This window comes from Convolutriloba macropyga, chromosome 5 (assembly GCF_964194025.1).
Source record: "Convolutriloba macropyga chromosome 5, txConMacr16.3, whole genome shotgun sequence".
Classification (NCBI taxonomy): domain Eukaryota; kingdom Metazoa; phylum Xenacoelomorpha; order Acoela; family Convolutidae; genus Convolutriloba; species Convolutriloba macropyga.
In genome coordinates this window covers 69,672,595-69,699,861 of record NC_134472.1, presented here as the reverse complement: position 1 = coordinate 69,699,861, position 27,267 = coordinate 69,672,595, and the positions used below count along the sequence as shown (strand labels likewise).

General features: G+C 40.4%; 1 protein-coding gene across 2 annotated transcripts in view; it reads right to left on the bottom strand.

Annotated features, from left to right (window-relative positions):
* The window catches only part of LOC142339596 (uncharacterized), a 144,716-nt gene that overhangs the window by 29,343 nt on the left and 88,106 nt on the right, over positions 1-27,267 (bottom strand). The window contains exons 22-23 of one of the 2 annotated variants that reach the window (XM_075389745.1): positions 2,741-27,212; positions 322-426 (exon numbers count right to left, since the gene is read on the bottom strand). In XM_075389745.1, the coding sequence (XP_075245860.1) occupies positions 322-426; positions 2,741-27,212 (24,577 nt within the window). The remainder of the gene's footprint in view (positions 1-321; positions 427-2,740; positions 27,213-27,267) is intronic. The other variant, XM_075389746.1, reaches the window with a different exon arrangement.

Genomic DNA, 27,267 nt, shown 5'->3' with positions numbered 1-27,267 from the left:
ATTCACTGGAAACTTCAAAATTGAAGTTAAAGTGAACCTTATTCATTTTTCTATAAAACTTTTTTGAAAGGACCAGCTTATAACATCCCTGAACAAAACACTTATCATACTTCTCGTATACTTTTTTTTTCAGTTTGGAGTGGTCTCAACAGGTCAAAGCAGAGCTTGATGTCATTAAGATTGTTTTTAGTTTCCCCAAAAGCAACGAACATTCTCGAACAATTAAAATCAAAGTAATTGGCTGAAAATACCCGTTGGATCCCCATGTTATGTATTTATTGGTCAAAAAACAGTCGACGGTAACATTTGACATGATCTCACCTGTTTTCCACTGTTTTTCACTCTTTCCACTGGCTTGTGACGCAACTGACTCAGTAGACTTCGTTCTTGACCTCAGAGGCAGGGGCGATTTAGGAGACTGTGGGGCTGAAAACAGTCCTTCAATTGACAAAGATTTAGAAACATTTTCCCAAATTTTGGGGACTACATTTTTATACAGTCCTCTGCCCGCTCAAATAATTTTCTCGCAAAACTCACAGTTGGATAGAGATGACCGTAAATTGCTGCTTTAAACACTTAGTTAAGAAGAGAAAACATCGGTTCAAAGAAAAAGTGAAACTCCAATAAATGTTTCCAATTCAGAAGATAAGAAATTCTTATCCATTGTTTCAGATTTTCTAAGCAGGAGATTTTCCTCAGGCCTGTATACCTATAATAATTTTAGGGAGAACTTTGTCCTTTTTGTAAGAATTCTATCCAGATAGAGATATAATTGGTGCCCAAAGATTTAATTGTCTCATGTGGTCATAACTAATGGAGAAATGACTCCAGTAACCGTAAATGAATTTTTTTAAACCGAAAGTTTAAGTTTCTGTATTAAATAAACTATTTTACAACATTTGTAAATCAATTTGCAAAATTTTTGCAAACTTGACGGTAGGTTTGCACTAGGGTTTACACGGATCTCAGACAAGCAATAGCAAGCCTAATAATCATAGGTGATCAATGTATGCAGAAATTTAAACGTTCATATCATATTGCTTATGACGAAATAACATGAGACAAAACGAAGTAACGAAGTGGAAAACAAAATGACACAAAACAATTAAGAAGCGGCAACTTTCCGAATTTTTTCATAGCTGTAAGCATCATTATTCAATCGCTTCAACTGGTCTGACTAGGAATAACTTCGGAGGGATAAATGAAAAGTATATAGTAAAAAAAATTGCCCTAATGAACTCCAACATGGCTAATATAATTGCTACAAACTTCCAGTGAGAGCAAATGAACAAGAAGGTTGGACTAATACTATGCGTAGCACAGCAGGTTCTATCAATCTGATGTAAAAACAACATTAAGCCTGACGAGCCAACAATTTCTGAATCTAAACAAAGACAAATGTAATCTGTATTTTGCTGCAGTAGGGTTAACTCAGATACGCAATAACAAGCTCAATAACCATAGGTGAAAAGTGTATGCAAATATTTACACGTTCAAATCATATTTCTTATGACGAAATAACAAGAAAATAGTGGAATTCCAAAAGTGAGACAAACAATTAGGAAGCGATATCATTCCGAAATTTTTTCAGATTTACAAGCATCATTATTCAATCGCTTTAGCCAGTCTGACTAGGATGAACTTAGCAGCCTCAAGCAAGCAAAGGTTTAAAACTAATGCAAGTTTGAAGTCTTGATCTGTTTTTTTTTCCAGTGAGATACACGTCTTGGATTGACAAATCAGTACTGATCACGACTTATTTCAATTCTTATCACTTGTGAAGACTTGCTCAAGACTTGTCAAATCTAAGTCAAGCCTTGGCCAAGATGTGCCAAGTCTAAAAAATGACAGGATCAGAGTTCTGATACAGTACTGATTCAAGACTTGCAATCTCACTGAATTAATACTGACTAAGACTTGGCGTTCAGGCAGGGAAGTTATCAACGCAAAAAATACCCTTTCCTTCTCTAACTTTTCTTCATTCGTTCTTATTTTAACGTTCTTCTGCTTTTTTAACTGAATTAATAGATAGTCAACCAGCAGCACCTGAAAACCGTAAACGATTGCACAAAAATTTTTTGAGGACAAGGATCATACACAGCACGAGTAATAATGATCAAGAAATAATAAGAGCAAAAATGCTCCTAGTGATAAAACTCTGAGGCAGCTTACTATGTGTAAGTTTAATTCTTAGGCAGTTAATAAATTGGAAATTTTCAAAAATAAGTTATGCAAAGAGATCGCAAGTTAGAGTCTGTCCCAGGCAACAAATCCGTGGTTTCTTTCTGTAATCTACTTGTCACGTGCTGCCAATACATGTCATCTTCAATTAATTCAATTTTCAATTTGGCGAAGTCTTGACTCGCTTTAATCTTTCATTTCATTTCATAGAATGTTTAATCTTTCAAAAAACACGTACTAGGAACCGTATAAAAATTTGCGATTGGCTCTGGAGAATTAAAAAGCTGGTCTCGCGTTAATATTCTACAATTTCTAAAGATATGTCGGATCAATAGAAGCACCTCTTTATAAGTTCCAATTTAACAAAGTCAAAAACAGAAACGAGCTTTTACTTTATCACCAGTTCATTGTTTATTAAGTCCATTAATAAATTGCAAAAATATATCTAATTATTTTTAAAAAATTTTCATTATATTTTACGAGAAAACTTCGCAATAAAAAGTTTTACGGCGCGGGAAAACAGACTTGAAATTTAAATGCATAAAATAAAAAATCGAACCTTTCGCTGTTTTGGGCGTCGTTGTTGACACTGGCTCATCATTTAACCGTCTAATTACGGGTTGTTTCTTTGTAACTGGAGCTTTTGTGACTTGACCCGGGCCCTTGGTTACCTTCTTCGGAGTAACTGGAGTTACTGGGGATTGAACCACTTTCGCCATTGGTTTCTTTGCAGCTGAACTTTTGGCCTCTGCAACTTTTTTAACGAGTGATTTCTTGGCAATCTTCTTTGGCTCGGTTTCAATTGCTGGAACGGATTCTAGTTCGATGACAGCAGACGCTGCTCCGTCAACAACGTCCTCGATTTCCATTGGTACTGGAGCAACTTCTAGATTCAAGGCTCTCTTATACTGGTCAGAGGTCATGGTTGAACAAACTGTGGCGACTGGAACGCTTCTTGGCTGCAAGCTCTCGTAATCAAATAGAACCCAATTTGTTGCGAAACTCGAGTCAAACTCTGCTTTGCTTAGAATTTGTAAATAATCCTCATAAGTAACCAAACCGATGTTGACGGCCGTTTCAATAGGTAATATTTTTTCACTTTCGATGTCAATTAGAGTTACTCCCGACGTTTTTTGAGGCGCAAAAGCATCGGGATAATCACGTTGGAGATCCCGAATTTGTGATGCTTCAATTTTTCTGCTAATCAGCGCCTCTGTAGGCCAAAAAAGACAACTTTCATTTCCGGCTATTTTGTCATTCGCAATTAAAATTCCAGTTGAGCCTTCAGAATTGCTTTCAAATTTTTCTAGAACGTTCTGGAATTTGAGTTTGTCATATTCGCTTGAAAGATGGAGATTTTCTAAAGGAGTAATTTCTTCTGAAGTTGCGTTGAAAACAGTCAAACCAGTTGGTTGCTTCTCTTCTGAAGATGACCCGTAATTTTGTAATTGTCTTCTCAAATTTTCAGATAATTCAGAAAACATGTCAAGCTTCAAGTTGCCAAAATTTGGTACTTCGTCTGTGATGCCAGTTATCTTCAATTTTACCACAATTTTGGTTATGTTTCGTTGATTTCTAGCCAGCTGTTCAGTTAATAATTCGTAGTCAGGAAAAGAAAGAATTTTTCGTTGCACCAGGTTGAATAAGGGTACCATTTTTTGATTCGTGCTAACAATGTAGACGTCCTCGGGCAAATTGTAACTTTCAAGGGTTCCGGGGCATTTTGAGACCAACTCGTCACCCGCATTTGGGTCTTTGTTGTTTTTCATCAGTGACCGTAATGTTGTTATTTTTTGTTCATTCGGTAAATAGATCAACACCTTCTTCATCTTCTCAAAACCGTTTTGTACTATTGCTCTTAACATATCGTTCGCTTTTTGACTGTCAATTTCTGAACTTGTGATTAAATCGTAAATTTTATCGACAGAATTTGTGTTCACATTTAGAATCTCGACATTCGGAAATTTCAAAAAATTGTTGGCGTCAGGAAAATTTTTAATTGTAGTCTCAAAATCTTTTCGGCTTAGTGTACCATTTTCTAAAGCAGTGGTCAAGCTAATACATGTCTTAGACGCTTTATCCGGTATCAAAACTTGAGTTAGCTCTTCTGGCCGATTTGATATTTGTTCACAAAGTTTATCGCACATTTGGCATGTTACTAAATCGTTACGCAGAGCTTCAGGAATCGAAAGTAGAATATTTCGGTCTGCATCGAGAATTAAGGGTTCTTTTTCTTTTAAGGGTTTTAGAAATTGCCTCAAGTTTTCGTAATTGTTTTCATCAACTAAACGGTTGAGTTCCGCTTCATTCGTGACGCAATTAAGAATTCCGTCTCTGCTTTGAATATATAATAGATTGCAAAATTCGGGATAGTTTAGTTCTTTAGTTATAACTTCATTAAACTGCAGCTCAGTTATAACTTCGTCAATTAGAGCATCTGTCGGTTCGCATAGATTTGAAGTTTCGCAATCAAAAATAACAGATTCTGATTCGAACGCAATTTCTGATCCCCTTTCGTTCGCTTTCAACTTTTCGAACAATTCAGTAGAAATTATGCTTTGCTTCAAGGCTTCGGAAAGGCATAGGAGCGATTGGTTGTGGAAAATCATTGCACGGGTTATGGACGCGGGGTTTTTGAGGAACTTCTGTTCGATTTCATCGAAGATTGAGAGATGAAGAATTTTAGCTTCAACAGCGCTTTCTAAGGGCAATACTTTGAATTCAGTTCCATTTTCGAAAACTACAATATTTATTTCGGACGGCTGTAGGAATTCGAAAACTTCAGGTTGCGTATTCAACATTTCGTCGTAAAAGTCGTCATCAATTAAATGGTTGATCATAGCTTGGGAAATTGTGAAAAGTTCTTGACTGTCAGGTGAAAAAATCATCAGTTTTCTACTCTGAAATTTATTTACATCGAAAGCGTCTCTGACTTTGTTTATCAGTGTTATCGGAATTGCATTTTCGTCTTTAAGTTCAGAAATGTCTGCTATTTTTCCTGTTTCTGCGTTCATGATGTACATTTCTGGTAACAGTTTGTCCTTGAACAAATTTGGTTTCCGTTCATGAAGGTCTTTGTAGATATCCGCCTGCAAAATTCTTTCCAGCAACGCTTTGTCGATAGAGGTCAAATGACCAGTGCTAGACGATTTGACAAACAGCACCTCCGAAGTTCGTCTAGATTCTTCCAGAACATTCTGGAACTCCTCAAATGACAACTCGTTTCTGCTCAGACACTCTTCGATTGATAAAAGCAGTTTTTCGGAAACCAGCAGCACAAATACACCGCTAAACTTAGCAGGATAGGAAAAATTTGGGTCATTGTTCAGACAAGTTTCAGCATCGTCGTGATTTATGTAATTTTTATTCAAAGCGGCTTCTAGGGTCAATATTTCATCAGATTCTGAGAAATACAACATCGTTTTTCTGATTTCAGTTCCGTTTTCACCAAAAACTTTCAAAATGTCGGTATAACTTTCTAGAGTTATAGTACCTTGTAACACGCATTGTTCAATTGGTTTTAAGTCTCCGCTGTCAAAATCTAGAATATTGATTCCAGTACTTTTGACTGGTTGAATCATTTCTGGCTGTGATGTCAGAACCTCATCAAAATCCTCAACGTTCATTATTTCTAAGTCAACAGCTATTAACGGAGTGAAAATATTTTCAGAACTTTCATCTAAAACTAAAAGTTTGGTCACTAACTCGGGTTCGTTTTTGACTTTTTTGATGATATTCATGAATGCAAAATTTGATATAACTTTTTCGTGCAACGCGGTGAAAATCGGCACGATTTTCTTCGAGTAAGACAGCCACAGATATAGCCCCGAATCTTTGAATGGAGTTCTCAAGCCTTCAAATGTTTCGCAACTTGTGTCAAGTTCAGCTCTGGTCATAAGGCCAGTTTCGACCGCGTCTAGCGGAACAATTATATCTTGCATTGTCGCGTGAACAATCAGCATTTTCGGAAATATCTCAGGTTCTTGTTCTAATTTTTCTAACAACAATGTGATATTTTCAGGCAGAACTAATCTGTTTAAAACGGCCTGGGATAATTCCATTCTTTCGTCCATTTCCATGGAGTAAATTGAAATTTCTGGCTTAGGCCAAATTTGACAAAATTCTTCACTTTGGTAACTCAATTCGTAAAATAACTCTTTTGTGATAATTTCTCTGAACACGGCTTCGTAGGTCGATAAAATTGTTTCGGTATTTTTGTGCCAAACAACAATTTTTGTTGAGTAGTTTCCAGTCTCTGTTAAGTTGTTTTTAATTCCCACTAGCGCTTTCGATGAAATTAGTCCGTTAGTCAGTGCGTCATTGGGCGAGAAGAATTGCATTAGATCGGGGAAGAAAATTAATTGCTCCGAACTGTTTGAAATTGCGAATTGCACCAAATCTGATTGGTCAATTAAGTTGGAATTCAGCGCATCTGATTGGTTGATCAATTCGTTCGACGATTGGTTGAACACCAAAGTTTGTTCAATTGGAGTGTTACTATTTATGACTAGTTGAATAAAACTTCTGAATGGAATTTGCTGATTTTTAAGAACATCTTGCAAGCTGCATAAAACTTTCCCAGGTACAAATATTTGAATTTCGGAGTACTTATATTTCAACATTAGGACGAAATCGATTGAAAGTAGTGCTTCAATATCGACCAAGGACCGTTCAAAGGCCTCTTTCATCTCATACAAATTTCCGTCGTTTTGATCCAGAACCAAAAATGAACAACATAGCTCTATATCTTCGCTCATTAACGCCAACAAGCTCGCAAAAGCGTTCAACTCGATCAAGCCTTCTCTGAAACCGTCTTCTAAACTCATTAGAAGGTTGTCACTTGACAACAGAATCGTGACTTCCGAAGGTTTCAAGGTCAAAAGGTAGTGAATGTTGTCGTTTTTGATGCTTTCATAGAGGTCATTGTCTACAATCCCGTCTAAAAATCCCGCAATCGGTGAAACCAATTTTGAATCTTCTAACATTACCAGAAGTTTAGGAACACTTTGGGGTCTTAAGTATGCTAGCGAACACAAATCTTCGTAAGTGTCAAAATTCGTGAACCCCAGCTCGAAGGTCGTCTCCAATGTGAAGATTTCGCGACTGTTTGGGTTCAAGATTTGAATTCCTGAGGGTATGATTTTCTCAAATGATGTTGTATTAGTCAGCAGCAAAGAGTTAAGTTCGTCGGATCCGATCAAGTTGAACTCATTTGCTTCAAACGGCGATAAAACCGAATCGTTTTCTCGGTCAGTGATGAAAAGCTTACAAGTTGTTTCGGGGTTTTGAGTGGTCATCAAAATAGCCTGTTTTAGTTGATTCAACGAAATTTTGTCCTGATCGAAAGCTTCGACAATGTTTACAGTTGTTCCACAGAACGGGTCGTGAATTTCAATGTCTGTGATTTTACAGTTATAACCAGGCAATGTTTGCGTTAACTGGTTATAAATTTTGTCGGTGATAATTCCTTGTGATAAAGCGAGTGGTAAACTTATCAGCTCATCGGAATTTGACTCGGAATTTGAGACAAAAGTCATTTTCTGAAGGTCGCCTTGAACGCATGTGAGATATGTTTGTACTGAAATTGTTTTGGAATCTAAAGCTTGATCTAAAGTATGTATCTTTTCGCTGGTCTCCGTGTAGACGAATGTGAAAATTGGATCTGATTTCTGACCAGAAACTGTTGACAAAAAGTTCTCAATAAAATTGTCAAGTTTTTCAGAATTATCATTTCTCAGAAAATCGTAGATTTCGTCATAACCGCAGAATTTTGCTGATTCTGGTATATAGAAGGTTGTTTGAATTTTGGGCATTATGTGTCGGGTTTTCGAAATTTGTGTCTTTTCGGTTTTTGAATCATAAACTATAAAACCTTGCTGGCTTAGCATTTCCTCCGTTCGAACTTTGTTGACAATTTCTGACAACTTATCAACAATTTTTTGTTTTTCGGAATCACTGAGTGAAAATTTGGCAGCAAATTCTTTGAAATTTAGGCAATCATCGTCAATTCTTTCACTCTTGACTTGAAGGTTTTTCAAATAATTTCTCACAAATTTCTGAACTTTTTTCACTTGAGCTTCAAGAATTGATTTTTTATCGTCAGCTATAACAATTCGCTGAGATATTGCACTCTCTAACGATATACGGATGTCTGAATTTGAATCGACAATGACACACGGACCGGGAATTCTGATTGGTCGTTCATTCTGTTCTCCGTCCGAACTGAATTCGAAGCCCTTTGAATCGAAGTTGAATAGACTAGGAAGTTTTTCATTAGCGTTTGTCAAGTCCATTTCTTCGAATTGAGCTCTGAGGTCCAAATTCACCATGTCCAGAGACGTGCTAAACGGCTGCAATCGAATATCTTGCAGACTGGTCAAGTCTAAGTTGGAGGCAAAACTGTTTCTATTACTGGAAGCTACCATATTCAATTTCAAATTCGACTCTGTGCTTTCTTTCCGATTGTTCATAGATGCAAATCTCGAAATAATATCATTATAACCTTGCTGAGAAATCAATTTTCGGTCAAACGCTTCTTCTATTGTATACTGTTTGTTTGTTTTTGGGTCTGTTATGGTTACAGATCTAGGAAGTTGTTGATTTCTGACTGATTTTGAGTTTTCCTGATTTTTTCTAAGTCTTTCATAAACAGGAAGTGAGATCCACCCTCGAGTGAATGCTTCCTCTGCGCTAAACGTTTCCCCAGTTTGTGAGGAAAAGACAAAAACTTTTCCATCAATTTGACTAACTTCAAGTTCATGGATTCCTGCCAGTTCTTTTTCCCTCAGTTGCAGGAATTTTTCTCTTTCAATGAGGCCAGACTCGAACGCGTCTTCAAGGTTGAGAGTAATTCCACTTTCGGAATCCGTCACAACTATGATTCCACCAAGGTTTGAAGGCGGAATTTTGGATAACTTCGTCTCCTCGTACTGGATCCGAACACTTTCGGGAAGTTCTGCTGTCGTCATTTTGGGTTTGTGTTTTGCGTTCTCGAATATTTTGACGTAAAAGTTAGAGTCGATTATTCCCAGTTCTAGCGCATCGTCAAATGATATTTGCGTGACGTCATCGTTTTCACTCACACATTCGAAGATCAGAATTTGCCACAGGTCAGATTTTGGTGATAAAAACTGGATTTCAGTTGGACTGTTTTCAAGAATGTCCAAAATTGCCGCGTTGATCAAACCCTTTTCAAACGCCTCTCGTGGTGTCAATCTATCACCTGTTTTTCGGTTGAGAATCGAGACCTTCAGGACGAACGTGTCTGACACCGAACTCAGCTGTCTAGCGTCTTCAAGGACACTTGTGACTTCAAACATTAACTTTGTGAAAGTTGTCTGGTCAATTAATCCCATATTTAAGGCGCTGGTTGGCGAAAGAAGATCGTTATTTTGCGGATTGAAAACAACCGGGGTTTCCGAAGTTTCCATTAGGGGTTCCATGACCGTGACTTCTTCAAAAACGTGTCGGTCCATTGGTTCAACTGGACTTGACAGACCATCGGGAGGTCTAACAGGAACCGTTTGAGTTGTGGAAACAGTTACCAGTTCAACTGATGTATCGTACTCAATTAAGTTGCAATATGTCGAATGGTCAATCAGTCCCTTGTTATAGGCTTCCTCAGGAGTGACTTTGTTGCTGCCACTTCGGTCAACTGTTTCTTCGGCTACATAGACCGCTTTCTGCGTTTCGATCTCAGGAACTAAATCTTGTAGAAACTGGGTTTCAAAGTCGACTTCAGAAACTTCAGGAAAGTAAAGAAGCTCGACTTCTTTCATGATTTCTACAGGCTTGTGCGTCTTCATTAATTCAAGATACTCCTGTTTTGAAACTGGGACCCCAGATTCTGTTCTTTCACTTCGTTTGAACTCTTGGAAAGTTTTTTCATCAAACAAACCACGTCTCAAACCTTCTTCCAGTGAAATTCTCTCTTCCGTAACGGGGTCGAGAACTGTAACTTTCTTAGAAATTCGAGCCTTGTATTCCGGTTCTTTTTCTGCCATTAAAATTGGCTCTTGATTTTCACGAACTTTTGAATGGACAGTCTTAACTTGAGGTAACGTCATCGCAACCGCTTTATGCTGAACTGAAGCGCTGTCGAGTGTCTTGTCGAATTTGGAAGAACCCTGAGGCTGTTGGGCTAAAACAACTTGATTGAATGATACTTCTCGGGGTCCAAACTCCTCAGACTCCCAACTTGCTAAGCTTGTTTGTGAAATCGCCAGTTCAGGTTGAGCTACTCTTCGCATTGCGGGCGGCAGTTCGACTCCCAGGCTCTCCAGCTTCTCAACTCTCATTGGCTGGCAAGTCACTGGATCATAAATTCGAGGCTTTTGCAAGCTGTTTTTCTGTTTCAAGTTGAGATACGTCTCTGAGTCGATTATATCAGTTCTGAAAGCTTCCTCTAAACTAAGTTGTTCTTGGATTCCAGGTCGAACAATTTTCAAAACATGCTTCTGAACTTTCTGAACTTGGCGTTTTCGTTTTTCCTGGACGTTTAGCTCCTCATCTAAAGGTTCCTTAGATATAGGCTCTGCAATCACTTCATCAGCGACCTCGGACACAAGGGGATCTGTGTCAAGTTTGTTCAAGTTGTCCTCACTCAAAACTTTTCCGTCTACGTATCGGTACAAAAAGTTGCTGCCGTCGCTGTCCTGAACATTGATGGTCAATTGTGGTGCCTCATCTAAACTTTGTTCCATTGGCTCCTGAGTTTTCACCCTCTCAATTGGATCATCATTTGGATCTAAAGGCAACACGATTGCACTTGGATCGTTTTCTAGGGCTTTTGAAAGCTCCGGATCATCGGAACGGTATGTTCGTCTTTCCATGAACGGGTTTCCTTGGCTGTCAAAAGACGTTCCTTCAAAAACGACAATTTTAGACACTTGAGCTTGGACAATTTGTTTCACAGTAATTCCGGTAATTGGAGACGCTTCAAATATTTCCAAATTTTCTTCACCTTCGGGGTGAACTTCGGGCTCAATTTCGGAATCTTTTTCAGGAATTTTGACTAGTTTGGACTGGATTTCAATAGTGTTAAGTTTATTGCTGTCTTTGTCTTTATCAGAAATCAAAGCTTTCTTTTTCAACTCTTTGCCAGGAAGATTTTCCGTGCCAGAATGCAAAGCTAGGTACAATTTTGAAGCTGGTTTATGCAAATTACCCGATTCGCTCTTTGATCGGACCTTTCGGTTAATCAACTTTCGGCTGCCAAATACTGAAGAACTGAACATTTTCAGCGATGATGTAGCTTTTCTGATTTTCTTAATGGTGGGTATTTTGACTTTGACGTACGACGTTAAATCGTAGATTTTTTCATATTCCATCATTTTACGAGTGTGAAGTACCCATCGTTCACGGCCATCCCAAAATTCTGAGAACTTCATTTTGATCACGGGACGAACTTCAATAATGATCCGGTTCCTTTTAATTTTAGGCGATAGTTCTTCTAAGTCCAATAAATCCATTCGGTTAGCGTCAATTAAACTCCAAGTTTCAAGATGTTCAACTTTGACGACTTTTAGTTCACTGGTGAACAAAACATTCAGGCCTGAATCATCGCGCTCAAAGCCGGAAACATTTGCCGTGAACTTCCGGTTTCCCGAAATTGGCAGGTCTTCGAATTCTGTGAAAAACTTGGGAAGTTTTCCATCGGATGGAATCCAAACTCTGTTTCTAAGAACCTTGTCATCAACTTTTTTGATAACAGTGAACTCGTAAAAATCTGGCGACTCCAAATCATCAGTTATGGCTTCGCCGGGTTCGATCAAAACTCTGACCAATTTTGACTTGTAATTTCTGGTTTCAACAATGCAATCCGTCTTCTGCTCATTGACGAATTTGCTCAGAGTTCGATCACCGTGTCCGGATTGGTCCAGTTTTTCATCCAATGAAAATCGCTCAATTAGGTCAGGCTGCGCTTCAATAGTAAACTGCAATCTGTTGGGGTCAACATTTGGACATCTGTCCTTTCTTTTGGTATGGAGCCTATCATCATCAAAGCTTTCAAAATCCGTTTTCAAAAAATGATTCATTGGTTTTAGTTCGTTGGCGTCTAAGATTTCAGTCCCAGGATTTACGTACCTCGATGTTTTAGTAATTCTTCGGTTCAAAATGTCAGTTGTCGTTTTTGAGATATCGAATAGAGTTCCGATGACTTTTCTGTCATTTCTGGTTTGGTAAATTAGTCGGCGTTGAGTTAAAGTTGTAACATCCGGCATTTTGGAGTAGAACCGGTGCCTGATAATTATTACGTCATCGAAACTATTGATATTATTTTTATCGCCTCTGGGTAGTTCATCACTCATGGTTTTGGGCTCTGTCGCTATTTGTGTTGATTTAGAATCATTCGGATCTTCGATTTCATCTTGATCAATTTTTTCGTCCTCACTATCGGACTCTGTCAATAATTGAGTTGGCTTAAAAGTATTTTCAAATTTGTCCCGTAAATTTTTGAACTTCGGCTTGCTTTCAGGCCGTTTTCTGTCATTTTGCGAAAGTAATTCAGGCTTTTCCTCAGAAATTTCGGAAGACTTCCTTTCTGATGAAGCTGGTTTTGGCGTTTCATCTGAAATATTGAGATCGGTTATCTTCGTTTGGTTTTCTCCTTTTAGACTTTCAGGAGACAATTTTGACTCCATTGGTTCATCATTTGGCTTCAATCCAAGTTCAATTTGTTCAATCATGGTTGGTTGTTCAGAACTTTCTGGAACCATTTTATCGATTGCCGAAGATGGAAATCGAGGCACCATAATGTCAACGTCGATCCTGTTGATATCATATTTGTCTGTTTTTTGTTCATGAATCTTTACCGCTTTAACTGGGGTGATTTTCAAGTAAACTGCGCTTGCGAGATTCCGCACTTCAGAGGGTACAAAATTCAGCATAAAATCGTCCGAAGATTTGATTGGTCGAGATATTTTCAGAGTTTCTGTATCTTTCAACGTCTCAACATTTGGCAACTCAGTTTTGACCAGATATGAGAAGCAAGGGTCTGTTTCTGCTGACCATCTTTTAACTCGTACTACTTTCTGATTGGTCAAACTGAAACTGAAGTCCAATTGGTAGAAGTTCTCTCCAAACGGAGTGAATGACTTGAGATCAACTTCAGATTCGGGGACAACGAAGTTTTCAGCCTCGGGGGAAAGATAGTGTCTCGCTTCAGTCACATTTTCACCCAGCGGTGACTTCTCAACAAATTTGACATAAACAGTATATTGGTCGTCGTCATTCGGATAATACTCAAGTGATCCCTTCAAGAAGCCAGTTTTGTCCAGCAGACTTGGATCTGTAATCCGATGACTGACCTTTGAAAGTTGGTCTACGGAAGAGACTCCGGTTTCAGACAAGTAACTCTGAAGTCCGGGGTCATCATACCTGAAGTATTTTGTAACTTCTTTCTTCTCGCCGTTCTCATCCTCTTCGATTCTTGTAACTTCGATGTACTGTTCTGGATGCTCTAAGAAGTTCTGGGAATCACCATGAATGTTTGACAATTCAGGAGCATCCAAACCGTATCTCCGGTACTCCACGACAATTTCTCCTTCCTCTTTCACAGTCTTGATTGACAGGTGAACAAATCGCTTCCCGATTTCCTCAATGCTTTGCATGATTGCCTCTTTAACAGGTCGAAGTTCCATACCTGTGATGGGTTCTATAGTTTCTTCTGACTCTTCGTTGCCATCACCGGGAAGTGCTTTCGAGAAAAACTCGTCATCTGGGACCAAATTCGATGTCAAAACGGATATTGCGCGCTTAGACTGATAATTTTTGTTTTCCTGATCAGGATCTATTTCAACATTAGTGCTAGTTGGGCTAAAGTCTGTGACTATTTCATTATCTTCATTTATGTCAGCGTTTTCAAACGCTTTTTGTTCTATCTGGACGGCAGTTAAAGCGCGGATACCCTCTGATGGGTCGTACACTTCAGGCTTGGACAAGTCAAGCGCTGAATCCAGTTTGTTCACTTGTTCTGAAGAGTCCATATCAGGAAGAGGAATGTCATCAACAATTTCGTCATCAGATTCCGCAACTAAGTCAATCTTTTGGGGATGATTAGAGTCTCCATTTGGTAGTTTTTCAAAGTCGCTGGGTTCTTCGTCGACAGTCTTAGCCTTTGTGGGACCAAGAACTCGATCATCGTCTGCCACATTTTCAAGAGGTGGAACGTCATCAACAATTTCTTCGTCAGATTCTGCAACTAAGTCAATCTTTTGGGGAAGATTAGAGTCTCCACTCGGTAGTTTTTCAAAGTCGCTGGGTTCTTCGTCGACAGTCTTAGCCTTTGTGGGATCAAGAACTCGATCATCGTCTGCCACATTTTCAAGAGGTGGAACGTCATCAACAATTTCTTCGTCAGATTCTGCAACAAAGGCAATCTTTTGGGGAAGATTAGAGTCTCCACTCGGTAGTTTTTCAAATTCGCTGGGTTCTTCGTTGACAATCTTAGCCTTTGTGGGATCAAGAACTCGATCATCGTCTGCCACATTTTCAAGAGGTGGAACGTCATCAACAATTTCTTCGTCAGATTCTGCAACAAAGGCAATCTTTTGGGGAAGATTAGAGTCTCCACTCGGTAGTTTTTCAAATTCGCTGGGTTCTTCGTTGACAATCTTAGCCTTTGTGGGATCAAGAACTCGATCATCGTCTGCCACATTTTCAAGAGGTGGAACGTCATCAACAATTTCTTCGTCAGATTCTGCAACTAAGTCAATCTTTTGGGGAAGATTAGAGTCTCCACTCGGTAGTTTTTCAAATTCGCTGGGTTCTTCGTTGACAATCTTAGCCTTTGTGGGATCAGGAACTCGATCATCTTCTGCCACATTTTCGGAATCCAGAGTTGTTTCGGACTCTTCAATTTTACTCAACGGGTTCACTCCTGTTTCTCGAGGTTTTAAGTCGTCCTTCGATTCTTCAGCGATTTTATGTTCAGCTTTGTCTTCCGCTGGATCTGTGAGTTGCAAAACCGATTTTTCTCCAGCTGACTCTGGTTCTTCAGATAGATTGGAATAAACTGGCTGATATTTCTTGTTAAGATCATTTAGTTGTTTCGTTGGATCAATGCTTTCAACAACATACGGGTCAATTTCCTCAGAACCGGGTTGGAATTCTCTCACAATTTCTTCAGTGCTATCATCGTCACTAGATGAGGGGTCTAAATGGACTTGTGGAGTTTTTCCGCTTCCACTTAAGTTATCGTACATCGGATCCGTTTTTTGTACTTCAACAGAGAACAGTTCTTCAGATCCTGGATCATTTGCTGCATTCTCATTTATGCTAAAGGGTTCTCGCAATTGATCAGATAGACTCAAAGGAAAATCCTCGCATGCTTTATTTAAGTTATCATCTTTGACAATGTCCTTAGAGCTTGCAAAAGCCATACCTTCACAGAACATACCTGGTCTCACCGACTCAAAATGGGGTTGTAAGGTTTCCTCTCTGGCTTCTTTCAGATCTCTGTCAACCTCGTTTTGAAGATCCGGTTGTTTGGACTCATCTGCACTTTCATCCTCTTCATCAAGATCGTCATCAAACGGGAATTCAATTTCTGGTCGATTTTGACTCATGGACACTTTGATATCCTCGACAACTATCGGCACGATATTATCATCAAGACCAGACAAGATCGAATTAGGATCTGATTCGTTCTCTTGGACATGTGGCTGAAACTCCTCGGCTTTGACGAGGTCATCGGTTTCAGGGTGTTTCAAATCACTGGGTCGAATAGGTTCCTCAGGGAGTGTATCCTCTATTTCGGGTCGCCCAGGTTCATTTAAAGAGTTGGGAACTATTTCGGATAGTGGTTGGATTATTTTTGGAAAATCTTTGGTATTTTGAGGTTCTTCATTTTCAATGCTGGCTCTCAGTGGAGTCTGGTCGAACTCGCTAGGGTAAACAATACCTCCTGAAGATCCGGTCTCAGAACTCTCACTTACGAGTGACTCTGGTTGATTTTTGTCAACTTGGGAACTTGATTCCAAACGCTCTTGATCTGGTCCTAAAACTCCAGATTCTGATTTCACTTCATCTAACCCAAAATTGGACATAGGTTCCGTTTGATCCTCAGGATCGGTGTCCTGGTCGCGCGTAGTAACAACTACGATCGATTTCGGCTCCGAATCTTCGGAGTTCTTACTTTCATCAAGCTCCTCATTTTCTACAGGAATTTGGTTCATGCTTATTTCCAGCTCAGGCGAATCTTCAATTTGCTCGTGAATGATACAGGATATTTCGTCGGTTTGATTGTCAAAGTCATAAGAAAATTGAGGAGAACCTGGAGCTATTGTTGGATGATCTTCATCTGAATTGAGCTGAGGCAAACGTAGGTTCGGGGTCTCAATTGTTTCATCTTCTTTGACTTCAATTTCTTCTTCTAGAACGCCACCAACTTTTGGGAATTGATCGTCCTCTTCCATTTCTTGATCGTTGGAAACTTTCGGTATTTTGTCATCGTCTTCATTTTCTTCAACGTCGTCATGTTTTGCGATTCTGTCGTCCTTTTCGTTTTCTGGAGAGTCGGCAACTTTTGGGATTTTGTCAACGTCTTCATTATCTTCGACGCCGTCAAGTTTTGGGAATTTGTCGTCGTCTTCGTCTTCTGGAGAGTCGGCAACTTTTGGGATTTTGTCATCGTCTTCATTTTCTTCGACGTCGTCATGTTTTGGGATTTTATCGTCGTCTTCGTTTTCTGGAGAGTCGGCAACTTTTGGGATTTTGTCAACGTCTTCATTTTTTTCGACATTGTCGAGTTTTGGGATTTGGTCGTCGTCTTCGTTTTCTGGAGAGTCGGCAACTTCTGGGATTTTGTCAACGTCTTCATTATCTTCGACGCCGTCAAGTTTTGGGAATTTGTCGTCGTCTTCGTCTTCTGGAGAGTCGGCAACTTTTGGGATTTTGTCATCGTCTTCATTTTCTTCGACGTCGTCATGTTTTGGGATTTTATCGTCGTCTTCGTTTTCTGGAGAGTCGGCAACTTTTGGGATTTTGTCAACGTCTTCATTTTTTTCGACGTCGTCAAGTTTTGGGATTTGGTCGTCGTCTTCATTTTCTGGAGAGTCGGCAACTTTTGGGATTTTGTCAACGTCTTCATTTTCTTCGACGTTGTCGAGTTTTGGGATTTGGTCGTCGTCTTCAATTTCTGGAGAGTCGGCAAATTTTGGGATTTTGTCATTGTCTTCATTTTCTTCGACGTCGTCGAGTTTTGGGATTTTGTTGTCGTCTTCGTTTTCTGGAGAGTCGGCAATTTTTGGGATTTTGTCATCGTTTTCATTTTCTTCGACGTCGTCAAGTTTTGGGATTTTATCGTCGTCTTCTTTTTCGGGTAATTTGTCAAATGCATTATCACCCGGTCTGTTAAATGGTGATACCTTTTCGTCATTTGGTTTAACAGCTCTTTCATTTTCAAGTAGTTCTGTATTGTCGTTGGGATTCTGGGGGTCAACAAATGTTTCCAATTGATCAGTGATTGCTGTTTTGTAGCGAGAAACTTTACTGGTATCTTCTGAAATATCTTCAGGCGCTGAATCATCATCAACTTTGACTTCAAACTCTTCGATTCTTTCTACCATTTCTATCATTTCATCATTTTTAACTTCGCAAACTGTGTGGACAACAAACGGTTCCTCGTCTGAGCTTGAGTCAGCCGTGGTCATCGTGAACACTGGTTCCTCTGGCTCTGCAACAACCAGTTCCGTAATGACGTTGACGTCCGGTCTCGTTTGTTCCTGGGGGCCAATCTGCACTGAAAATTTCGGCGACGAGCAAGGGTCCAATTCATCATTATCGCTGGTAGTTTCACTTGGAAACGCTTCGTCAGGTTTCAGAGCAACAATTGTTCTCTGTGATTCGTCATTAGTAGTTCCTTCAAATGTAAAAGTATGCGAAATTTGGGAAAAGACCCCTATATCTTGTTCTTTCACTTCTTTTGAAGTAGGTTTCACCTGATCAGCTGCAAGGTTGTCGTTTTCAAGTTCATCTGTTTTCTCTTCAGCTCCTGGTTCGAACTCGGGATCTTTGTATTGGACTGCAAACTCACCTGGCTTTTTATTTTCCGGGTGTTCGCTGGAATCCTGAGGAACAACTTGGTCAGTATGTGGCGACTCAATATCGGACCAAGATTCGTCATCCGGTTGTTCTTCAACTGGGTGAACTCTAGTCAAATCTGACTTTTCATCTGGTTCGAAGGTGTCATCTTCGGGTTGCTTTATCGCATTTGGATCTTCTAAAGCTGGACTTTCTAAATGTGCATATTCATCCAAAGGATCTTGCGAAGATGTTTGAGGAGCGAACTGCAAAGGTCTGTGTTCAAGACCTGAAGTGTCATCTTGAGGACTTTCAAGTTCTTTTTCAACCTCTGATGGTATTATTTCATCTGAAGACGTCATCGGAAACTCTTCAGCTGTTTCTTGATTTGGTTGTTCTTTTTCAGTTACAGACGGTAGATATGACAAGTCGCTTTTAGTTCCAGCTCTTTCATCGCTTTCAGTTGGTGTTTCCGATATCACTGGGTTCTCAGGTCCGGGACTTTGCAACTCATTCACAACATCTGCGGGCTCTGACGATGGTTGCTGTTGGACAAATTGAATGGGTCTTGAGCTGGGATCAGAACAGTCATCAGGATATTTTTCACGGTCTTCATCGACCTCCGAGGGCTGAAGCTCAGTAGGCGCAATAACTTCAAATTCATCCGTAGACTCCTCGGACACGTCATTTTTGTCGCCCATGGGTTCTACATGCGATTCGTCGACTTTCATTTCAGGATCCGATCTGTCTCGTGAAACTTTGTCAATCATAGGTTCCTCAATTCTGGGGCCCGACAATCGACTACTGGTATCTGATGGGTCTGAAGACGAGTCCTGTCCGACAAATTGAAGAGGTTTAGAACCGGGAGCAGGAACCTCATCCGATGGGTCTTCCAGGTCACGAAGTACCTTAGAGGGCACTAACTCATCGGGTGTTGCAGTTATTTGGAAATCAGCAACAATTTGATCTTGTGGCTCGTCATCATTGTCAATCGGTTCTATATGCGACAAATCACTTTTAGCTGCTGGTCTTTTTACCAGGTTAATTGGAGCTTCTGAAATTGCTGGTTCATCAGTTTTTGGAGTTTGCAATTTGCTCACGTCATCTTTGGGTTCTGTGGGAGTTTGGTGCGAAATGAACTGTACCGGTCTAGAACCGGGCTCATAATGGTCATCCGGATGTTTTTTAACATCATCGTCAGTTGCTGAAGGTTCTAACTCACTAGGTTCGATCACTTCGAAATCGTTGGCAGATTCATCTGATGATTCGTCCGAATGACTTTCCGGATCTGCATACGACAAGTCAATTTTGAGTCCAGATTTCTTAACGTCATCTAAGGGTGTCTGTTTTATTTCAGGTTCTTCCGTTTCTGAGTTCTTAAGCTCATTAACATCATCAGAGGGGTCTGGAATTTTCTCCTGTGGGGCAAACTGAAGAGGTCCAGAATTAGTACCCGTCTTATCTGGTTGCTCCTCGAGAGAACCTTTAACATTTGAGGGCGCAATTAGATCCTCTGTTTCGAAATTTTCTGCGGTTTCTTGTGGGGGCAAATTCTCATCATCATCGTCCATGGGTTTCACATGCGACAGATCGCTTTTAGATTCCGGAGATTTGTCCTTGTCGCAGGAAGCTATAGACTTTTTTGGATCTTCAGATTCTGGGATTTTCAATGCAGCAATATTGTCTGCAGGGTCAAATAATTTAGCACGTGATACAAACTGAACAGGTGTATTTAATTGATCAGAACTTTCGCTTGGTAACAACTCATCATCCGAGTCTTCAATCGCATGTCGAGGAGAACCGGGTTTAACCTCAGCTATTTCCTCTAGCTCCTCATTTTTGGTATACGCTGGATCAAGCCTCGAAACAGCTGACTGTGTTTCCGGCAATTTCTCAGATGAGTCATTTCGTTCAGTTTCAGAAACCGGAGTTTTCGTTACTTGAGTTTCAAGCTCCGTTGTTTCATCTGCGTCGGGATCGACAGAACTCTCCAATTGAGCGAACTGAGTGGGTAAATTTTCTAAGTCGTCCACATTCATTGGGTCTGATTTCAGGGCGTTTTTGTCTTCAATGGGCATTATTTCATGAACTTTAGGCAAACCGAATTCATCAAGAGCTTCGTCATCGGCATCCTCCGAGTCATCCATTGGAGGCGCGTAATTGAGTGGTAACAGTGCATCCGGTACTCTGTCATCGTTGTTCGGATCTTCAATCAGTTCTGGATTCTCATGGCTAGGTGTCTGGAACTCACTTACCTCCTCCGAAGGATGAGTTGTAAATTTTTCAGGTGCAAACTGAACTGGGATGTCATCCAGATTCTTCTCGTCAGCAGTTTCAAGATCACTTTTTGGTTCCAGTGGGATTATCTCCTCAGATTCAGGACGTTGGAAGACCTCGACAATTTCCTCTGGAACTTTTTGGTAATCCGATTCCGTTATCACATTCGAAATGTGGATGTCATAATTCGGTTCACCACTTTCACCAGGGTCTTCGGTTATCGTCAATTCTATGGTAATTTCCGGCTCCGGCTCGTCTAAATTGGAAACATCGTCCAGATTTTTAGTTGACGGGGTTTTAGCAGGGGCAACTTTTACTGTGAAAGGGTCTTCTTGGTTTTGAAGTTTGTCCAAATCATCGCCACTTTCCTCAGCTTGGGAGAGATTTTCAGGTGTGCTTTCATCAATATCTTGGACAACTTCGTCATAAGGACCTGCAGGCGTGACAACAATAGAAACATGAGAAACTGGAATTTCTGTTTCATTCAACTGATTGGCATTTTGATCATCAACTGCGCGATTTTCAGCCTCTGTTTTTCTTTTCGAATCGTCGTCTAAATCACTTTCAATTTCTTCGGGAATGATTTCTAAAGATTTATCGTTCAGATATTGAACCGGATTTTCTGCACTTCGATCATCAGGAACTTTTTCGGTTTGATTTTCCTCCGGCGAAATAAAAATGACCTCTTCCATTGGGTGAAGGCTTGCTTCAAAGTCTTCTGAGACATCTTCGGCAAAATTAATGAAAACTGAGTTTGTAGTCGAGTAACATTTGTCGTCGATAAAGTTTTCCTCTGTCTCCCTCGCAAATGCCATTCCTTCACAAAACATTCGAGGTTTTAATTTTTCAGTTTTACCGATTTCAGAATCGCTCAAAAATGATTCCTCGGTGTTTTGAAGAGGAAAATCTTCTGTATCTTTCTTTTTGTCGTGTTCTGGAATTTCTGATGGAATAGCTTCTTCTCCATTTTTGTCCTTCTTTTTCTGGAAGTCGTCGATTGGTTCCAGATCTGAGTCCTGATCACCCGGTTCCTGTTCCAAGTTGACTCGATTCACTGCAGAAACGGGATCGTAATCTTCGGTTTCGTCATCGCTTCTGCCCTGTTTTACCGAAGCGTTCTCGGGTTTCAATTCAGAGGGCGTTTCGCAAACTTCTTCAGAAATAGCCGAATCGCTCGGAACCTCTGAGACACGAGTAGGTACTGCTTTACTGCTAAGTTGTCTTGGCAAAGCCGAGCTCTGTAAAACTACACTTTGACTCGGCGTCACCGATTCGTAGCCCGACTCCAACTCGTTCGTGACGTCAGGCGATGACGTAATTGCTGAACTGTGTATGTTTGTGACAGGTTGAGAATCGGAAACTCCTAAACTTGATACGCTCATATTATCCCGGTCCAGTTTAGCTTTGAGAGGAGTTATGGAAATTTCTTCAACTTCAACAATTGATGTCATCCAATCAACAGTTGGAACGTCAACGGTTTCTTCGACTTTCAGCTCGGGAAGTTTTCCGTCTTTTATAAGACCAGAAATGAATTCGGTTTCACTCGGGTACGTTCGGGATTCTTCAGCGTCGTGATCTCGCAGTTCTCGCTTCAAAGTCACGAATTTCTTGACTTCATCATCGTTTGTAGTCCAGGTTCCTCTGACTTGGTAAAAATCTTCCGGAAACTCAAAAGGCGTTGACTCCAAGACTCTGGTGTCTTTCAAAATCATGTCTTCTGGGACTTCGTCTTCATCAATTAAGTCTGGATCTTTTTTGTTTCTTAGCTTTTGGTCCATCAATTCATCGACCTTTTTCTGCGCGTCATCCGGGAGGTTTTGGAAGTCTTGATTGATGTCAGGCAGGATAGTTTTAATCATTGGATCATCGTAGAAGGACACTTTTTTGTTTTTGTCGTCAGCAATGACGCTTACTTTGGCTGCAACAATTTCTGAAACATCCAGTGCCACTGGATCTGAAGTGTTCCAACTTTCTTCATCCTGGTCAACGTTGTTTGGAGTTCCCTGAGCTTCAGAAATTGCGTAACCTTTGAACTTTCTGAGAACTTGCGATATGAACTTTGACCCTTTTGTATCTTCTGGTGCTTCACTAGGTTCATTCGGCAACGGGAAATGTTCGAAAATGAGGTCAGTATTACGTAATCGGATAGTTTTTATGGAAACTTCCTGGTCGTAAGTTTCAAAAGGAATCTGCTCCTCTTTTTCCGGAATCACCTGACTTGTTAAGGGTTCCTTAGTAGTCTTTGCGCTTTTCTTAGCGCTTATTTGAATGTTTGTGATAGCTTCCACTCGTTTTTGAAGAGAACTTTGAAACTTTTCAGAGGGAATTTTTTCGTCTTTTTCTTGTTCGATTGTGTCAATTACAAGCGCTTCGTCTCTGCCAGACTCCCAGGTTTTGACAGGAACTTTTATGTCGAAAATATCGCCCTCAGAAGTTATCAAAGCACTTCTAATTGCAATGGGAAGTGAATTGTAGCGAACAATTTGATCTATAAAGACACTTTTGGGTGAAAATTTAGCAATATGGACGTCATTTTTGTCAAGATTTACGGGCTCAATCACCGTTACATTTAAAAATTTATCCCCTTTTTCTGAACGACGTTCTTCCAGAGTTCCAGGAAACGTGTTTTCATCAATGCTCAATATTGTTTTGGCCGTTTTCTTTTTGTTCTGGAGGTCACTCGTTGGTGATCTGCTTTTAAGGGTTTCATAATGTACTTGGGACCTTTCGTAAGTTTGTCTGTGAACTTTTCCTGATGTAGGGCTATCGGGTGACAATATTGAGTACGGGGAGACAGATTTTGTTTGAATGGTCACAGTTTGAGGCAAGAACTCATTTTGAACTAAAGATTGTATATAGTCGCTTCCCGGTTCGAAACTTCTCACTTCCTGGAATACGTTTCCTTGTTCATCTCTGATTACTTTGTTCAGCAGGATGCTCTTTTGGTTGAAGAGGTCGATTTGCTCCAAAGCGTCCACAGATACGACTGATTTCTGGTTCTCGTCAATGGGTTCAAGCCAGGACGCAACTTTCACAGCGTTGCCTTTAAGTGGTTTCATTTCTACTGACTGGTAAATTTGGTTCAAAATTTCAGACTCTTGAAATCTTAGGAAAGCGCCTTGTTGGGATAGAAGTTTTCCATGATTCCAGGATGGTTCGTTGACGTTCAAGTACGGGCTTTTGTGGTTTTCGAAACCATTGATGTAGGGCGAAAAGTGACCATTTTGAGTTAGCTGCGATAAATCTTCAAAATTAGCCGGACGTTTCAATTTCTGAACTGGGACGCCGTCTTTCAAGTACCGTTTCAGAGTTGGGGAATTGGCTCTATGTCTTGTGGTTTTTGTCGAAATTTTACCATTTAAGCCGCGACCACGGCGTGAAATAACAAACAAGTTCTGCGAATCGTCATTGTAGAATTCTTCTACGATTTTGACTTCCTGAACGTCCATTTCTGCTTCGCAAACGTCGAAGTCTTCTGGATTTATCTTTTTGTGAGTCCATTCTAAATCCTCTTCGTTCTCGTCGTACGAAGACCACGTCCGAGGGCTCTCTGGGATCTCGACAAAATCCGAGTACACTCGTTCGTACACTCGTTTTACGACATTTTCTGTAAAGTAACCATCTTCATCTTCTTCGATGATATCGCGTTCGGGTTCCTCGAACAGAAACGAGGCGGGTATCAAACCTCGGTCCACTAAATGGACAATGGTTGGGGAAGTCGGACGGTGAATCTGCTGATTTAGGGTTTCGGTTCCCATCTCGTCTGTAAACTGTTCAGTCAGCAACACCAAACGGTCACCCGATTCCTTGTCAATGGCGTCCTCGACTCTTAAGCTATGCTTTGATAATGGATCTTCCTGTTGGGTTGAATTGGGATCTTGGTTCGGGTTCTCGTTCATTTGTCGTTTCATCACCATAAATTTCCGCTGTACAACTTGTTCGTTTTCGTCATCGGGTGCGGGTACCAAGAACGACTCGGGTAACTCACCGAGCTCAATTAGATCAACAATGGTTGGCGAATCGACCCTATGAATAGTTTCAATTTCATTGCCAAATTTATTTTCAAACAAATGAACAAATCTTTCTCCCTCCTCAGTAATTTCTTCCTCAGCTCGGAAAGTCCACGTATTGATTTCAACGTCATTTTCGGCTTCAATTTTTCCGTAATCTTCAAACTGGAGATTATTCATAGATTTCGAAATTGGAGATTCAACCATGCGCTCACTTCTGGTAGTTGACAGTCGAGGTCGTTTCCCAGAAACCGAAGTTGGTGATCGATGAAGATAGGAATTGCTTCCGAGATGGAACTCAATTTGCGGCATCAAATCAAGTCTGTCTATGTGAGACTTGGTTTTACGTTTTGAGTTTATAGTCGCTTGTCGCTTCCGGAGTTTTGGGATCTTGGAAGAATCGGGCTCAAATTGCTTCTGAATTTCTAACTCATCGCCGGCATCATTTCTGTAAATTTTGGTCACGTGAACGTATTTAGAACCGTTGCTTGCAACTTTGTCTTCAATAAACAGCAACTCAAGGCTGACTTTGAAGCCTTCGAGTTCCTCCTCGCTGGAATCTGACGATGATAACGACGATGAACTTTCCGACCATTTCCGGCGCACATTGACTTGACTGGTTGCAACCCGTTTTCTGCTCGGATCTCGGTTCAAGTTAACCTTAGAGGTACTTTTCCGAAGCTTTAAAATCTCATGTTCATATTCAGTCCCTTTAACATGAAGCAACAATTCAGGATCGTTCAATTTAAACTGCTGTTTCACACCTTCTGTAGTTGTTATTTCTATCAATTCTTCATCCGACGTCACATCAGAAGATTTTTCATCAGAGCTAGGAATTGATTCAACACTTCGTGAGATGTTATCATCACTGTCATGCAATTCCCCAAGCTTCGACCCCAAATGAGGCAAGGATTCGGCAGGAATCGTACCATTGCGAACCATTTCGAGGAGTTCCGGATCGTCGATAGGGTACTTGAACACCTTTTTCTCCATAAAGCTCTGGAATTTCACAATGACGTAACGGTCGCCTTGCAAGTCCTCGAAGTACTCGACTGCAACGATGACGTCAACGTTTGCAGAGGCGTCTGAATCAGTTGAAGATTCCGCTTCATTCCCGAGAACTGAATCTCCGGTTTCGGAGATCCCGAGAACTGCCTTCTTAACCATTTTGTCAAAATGCTCATTTAAGCCGTTCAGTTTCAAAAACTCGAGCAAATCTCGGTCGTGACATTTGTAAATATAAGCGTGTTCTAAGTTGCTATCATTCCCAGGCGCAGGAATTGTTACTTCGACTGTTACTTCAGTATGGGAAAAACTTTGACCTTTGTTCATGACTTTCGGCAGAACCCCACTATCTTTCAATTTCCAGTAATCAGAGTTTGAACGATCCAGATACTGCTCGCTCAGTTCGGTCTCCAAATTAGGAAAAACTCGAAGCTCAAAGACTCCCACTTCGTCCAAACTTTCGTGGTCTCCGAGATGCTTTTCCTGAACTCGGTTTCCTTTCACGACTAGCGAGACTTGACTGACGTCATAGGAGTTCAGTGAAGCAATTCTGCCTGACATTTCGACCCTGAAAGCTTCTTCATTTTCATTTTCGGGGATATTTCTCAAACTCGTATTGATTTGTAAGTTTGATTTTGAACTCAGTTTTGAAGTATCAAGTTTCGAAGCCTCCTCAAAAAACTCTTTCTCCAATCTAGAGCTAATTTTGGTGTTTGAAGATTCAAGAATTTCTTCCTCGGCTATTTTTATCTTCTCAGATCTCGTTTCTTCGATAACAGTTCGCGTGAATTTCCCACTGAATGTTTGTTGACTTATGATTTCTCTGTTTGCGACAAAGTCCTCAATTGCCGGGTCACCTTTTTTGAATGTTCTTGTTTCTTCGACTTCTTGACCATTTTCGTCCAATTGAACGACTGTCACCTCAATTATGTGGTCTTTGTTCTCATAGAATTTTGACTTCATCGGTTTTTCTTCCACATTCGAGTCAAAAAGCGGGTAAGTTTTTTCGGTAGTGACAATTTCACCTTCAACATTTGTGGATGTTTCCTGTTCGATTACAAATTCTTCAAGCGTTTCAACCTTTGAAGTGACGTTTTGAACGCTATGAAATCTCTCGCCCTTATCAAACGAGTCCAGATTTAACAATGAGGTCGACATTGTTCGCTTTGCCCACAGTTCTGTATCGACAACACCCGAATTCATTATGTAATCTCTTACGTCATCAGAGTGCAAATTCGTTGCCGTAATTTCGTATTCTGGGTTCTGAACCATGTCGGAAATTCTAGAATCTTCTGCTCTGAAGTACTTTTTCTCAACGCATTCGTTTCCGTCGCCATCTTCGTAAGTTCGAGTCACTTCACAGTATTTTGCGTCATAAGTGTCGACATCAAGTTGGGTTTGCGATTCGGCTAAATTTTGATCAACGGATGCAAACCGAGGAATCTTCCTCTTTGAATCAATTTGAGCACTCCCTGTTAAAATTTCCTTCTTGTGCTGATTCAGTTCAAAGGTACTCGGTGACCTTTTGTCGCCAAGCGGTGACGTCACAATGACTTCAACGCTGTTGGTCTTGAGTTGTTCAGCGCGTCGTTTTTCAGCTCTCGTGTGCTCTTGCCTACTCATCATAGTAACTGAATTGAAAATTGCGTCTGGTTCATCAGTTGGAACGTCACTGATCTCGGATTCTAGGATGCTATCTCCACGACGATCACGCTGCTAAAGTATAAAGTCGACTAAAAAATGTAGGAATTTTTTATTTTTTGGCGGTTTT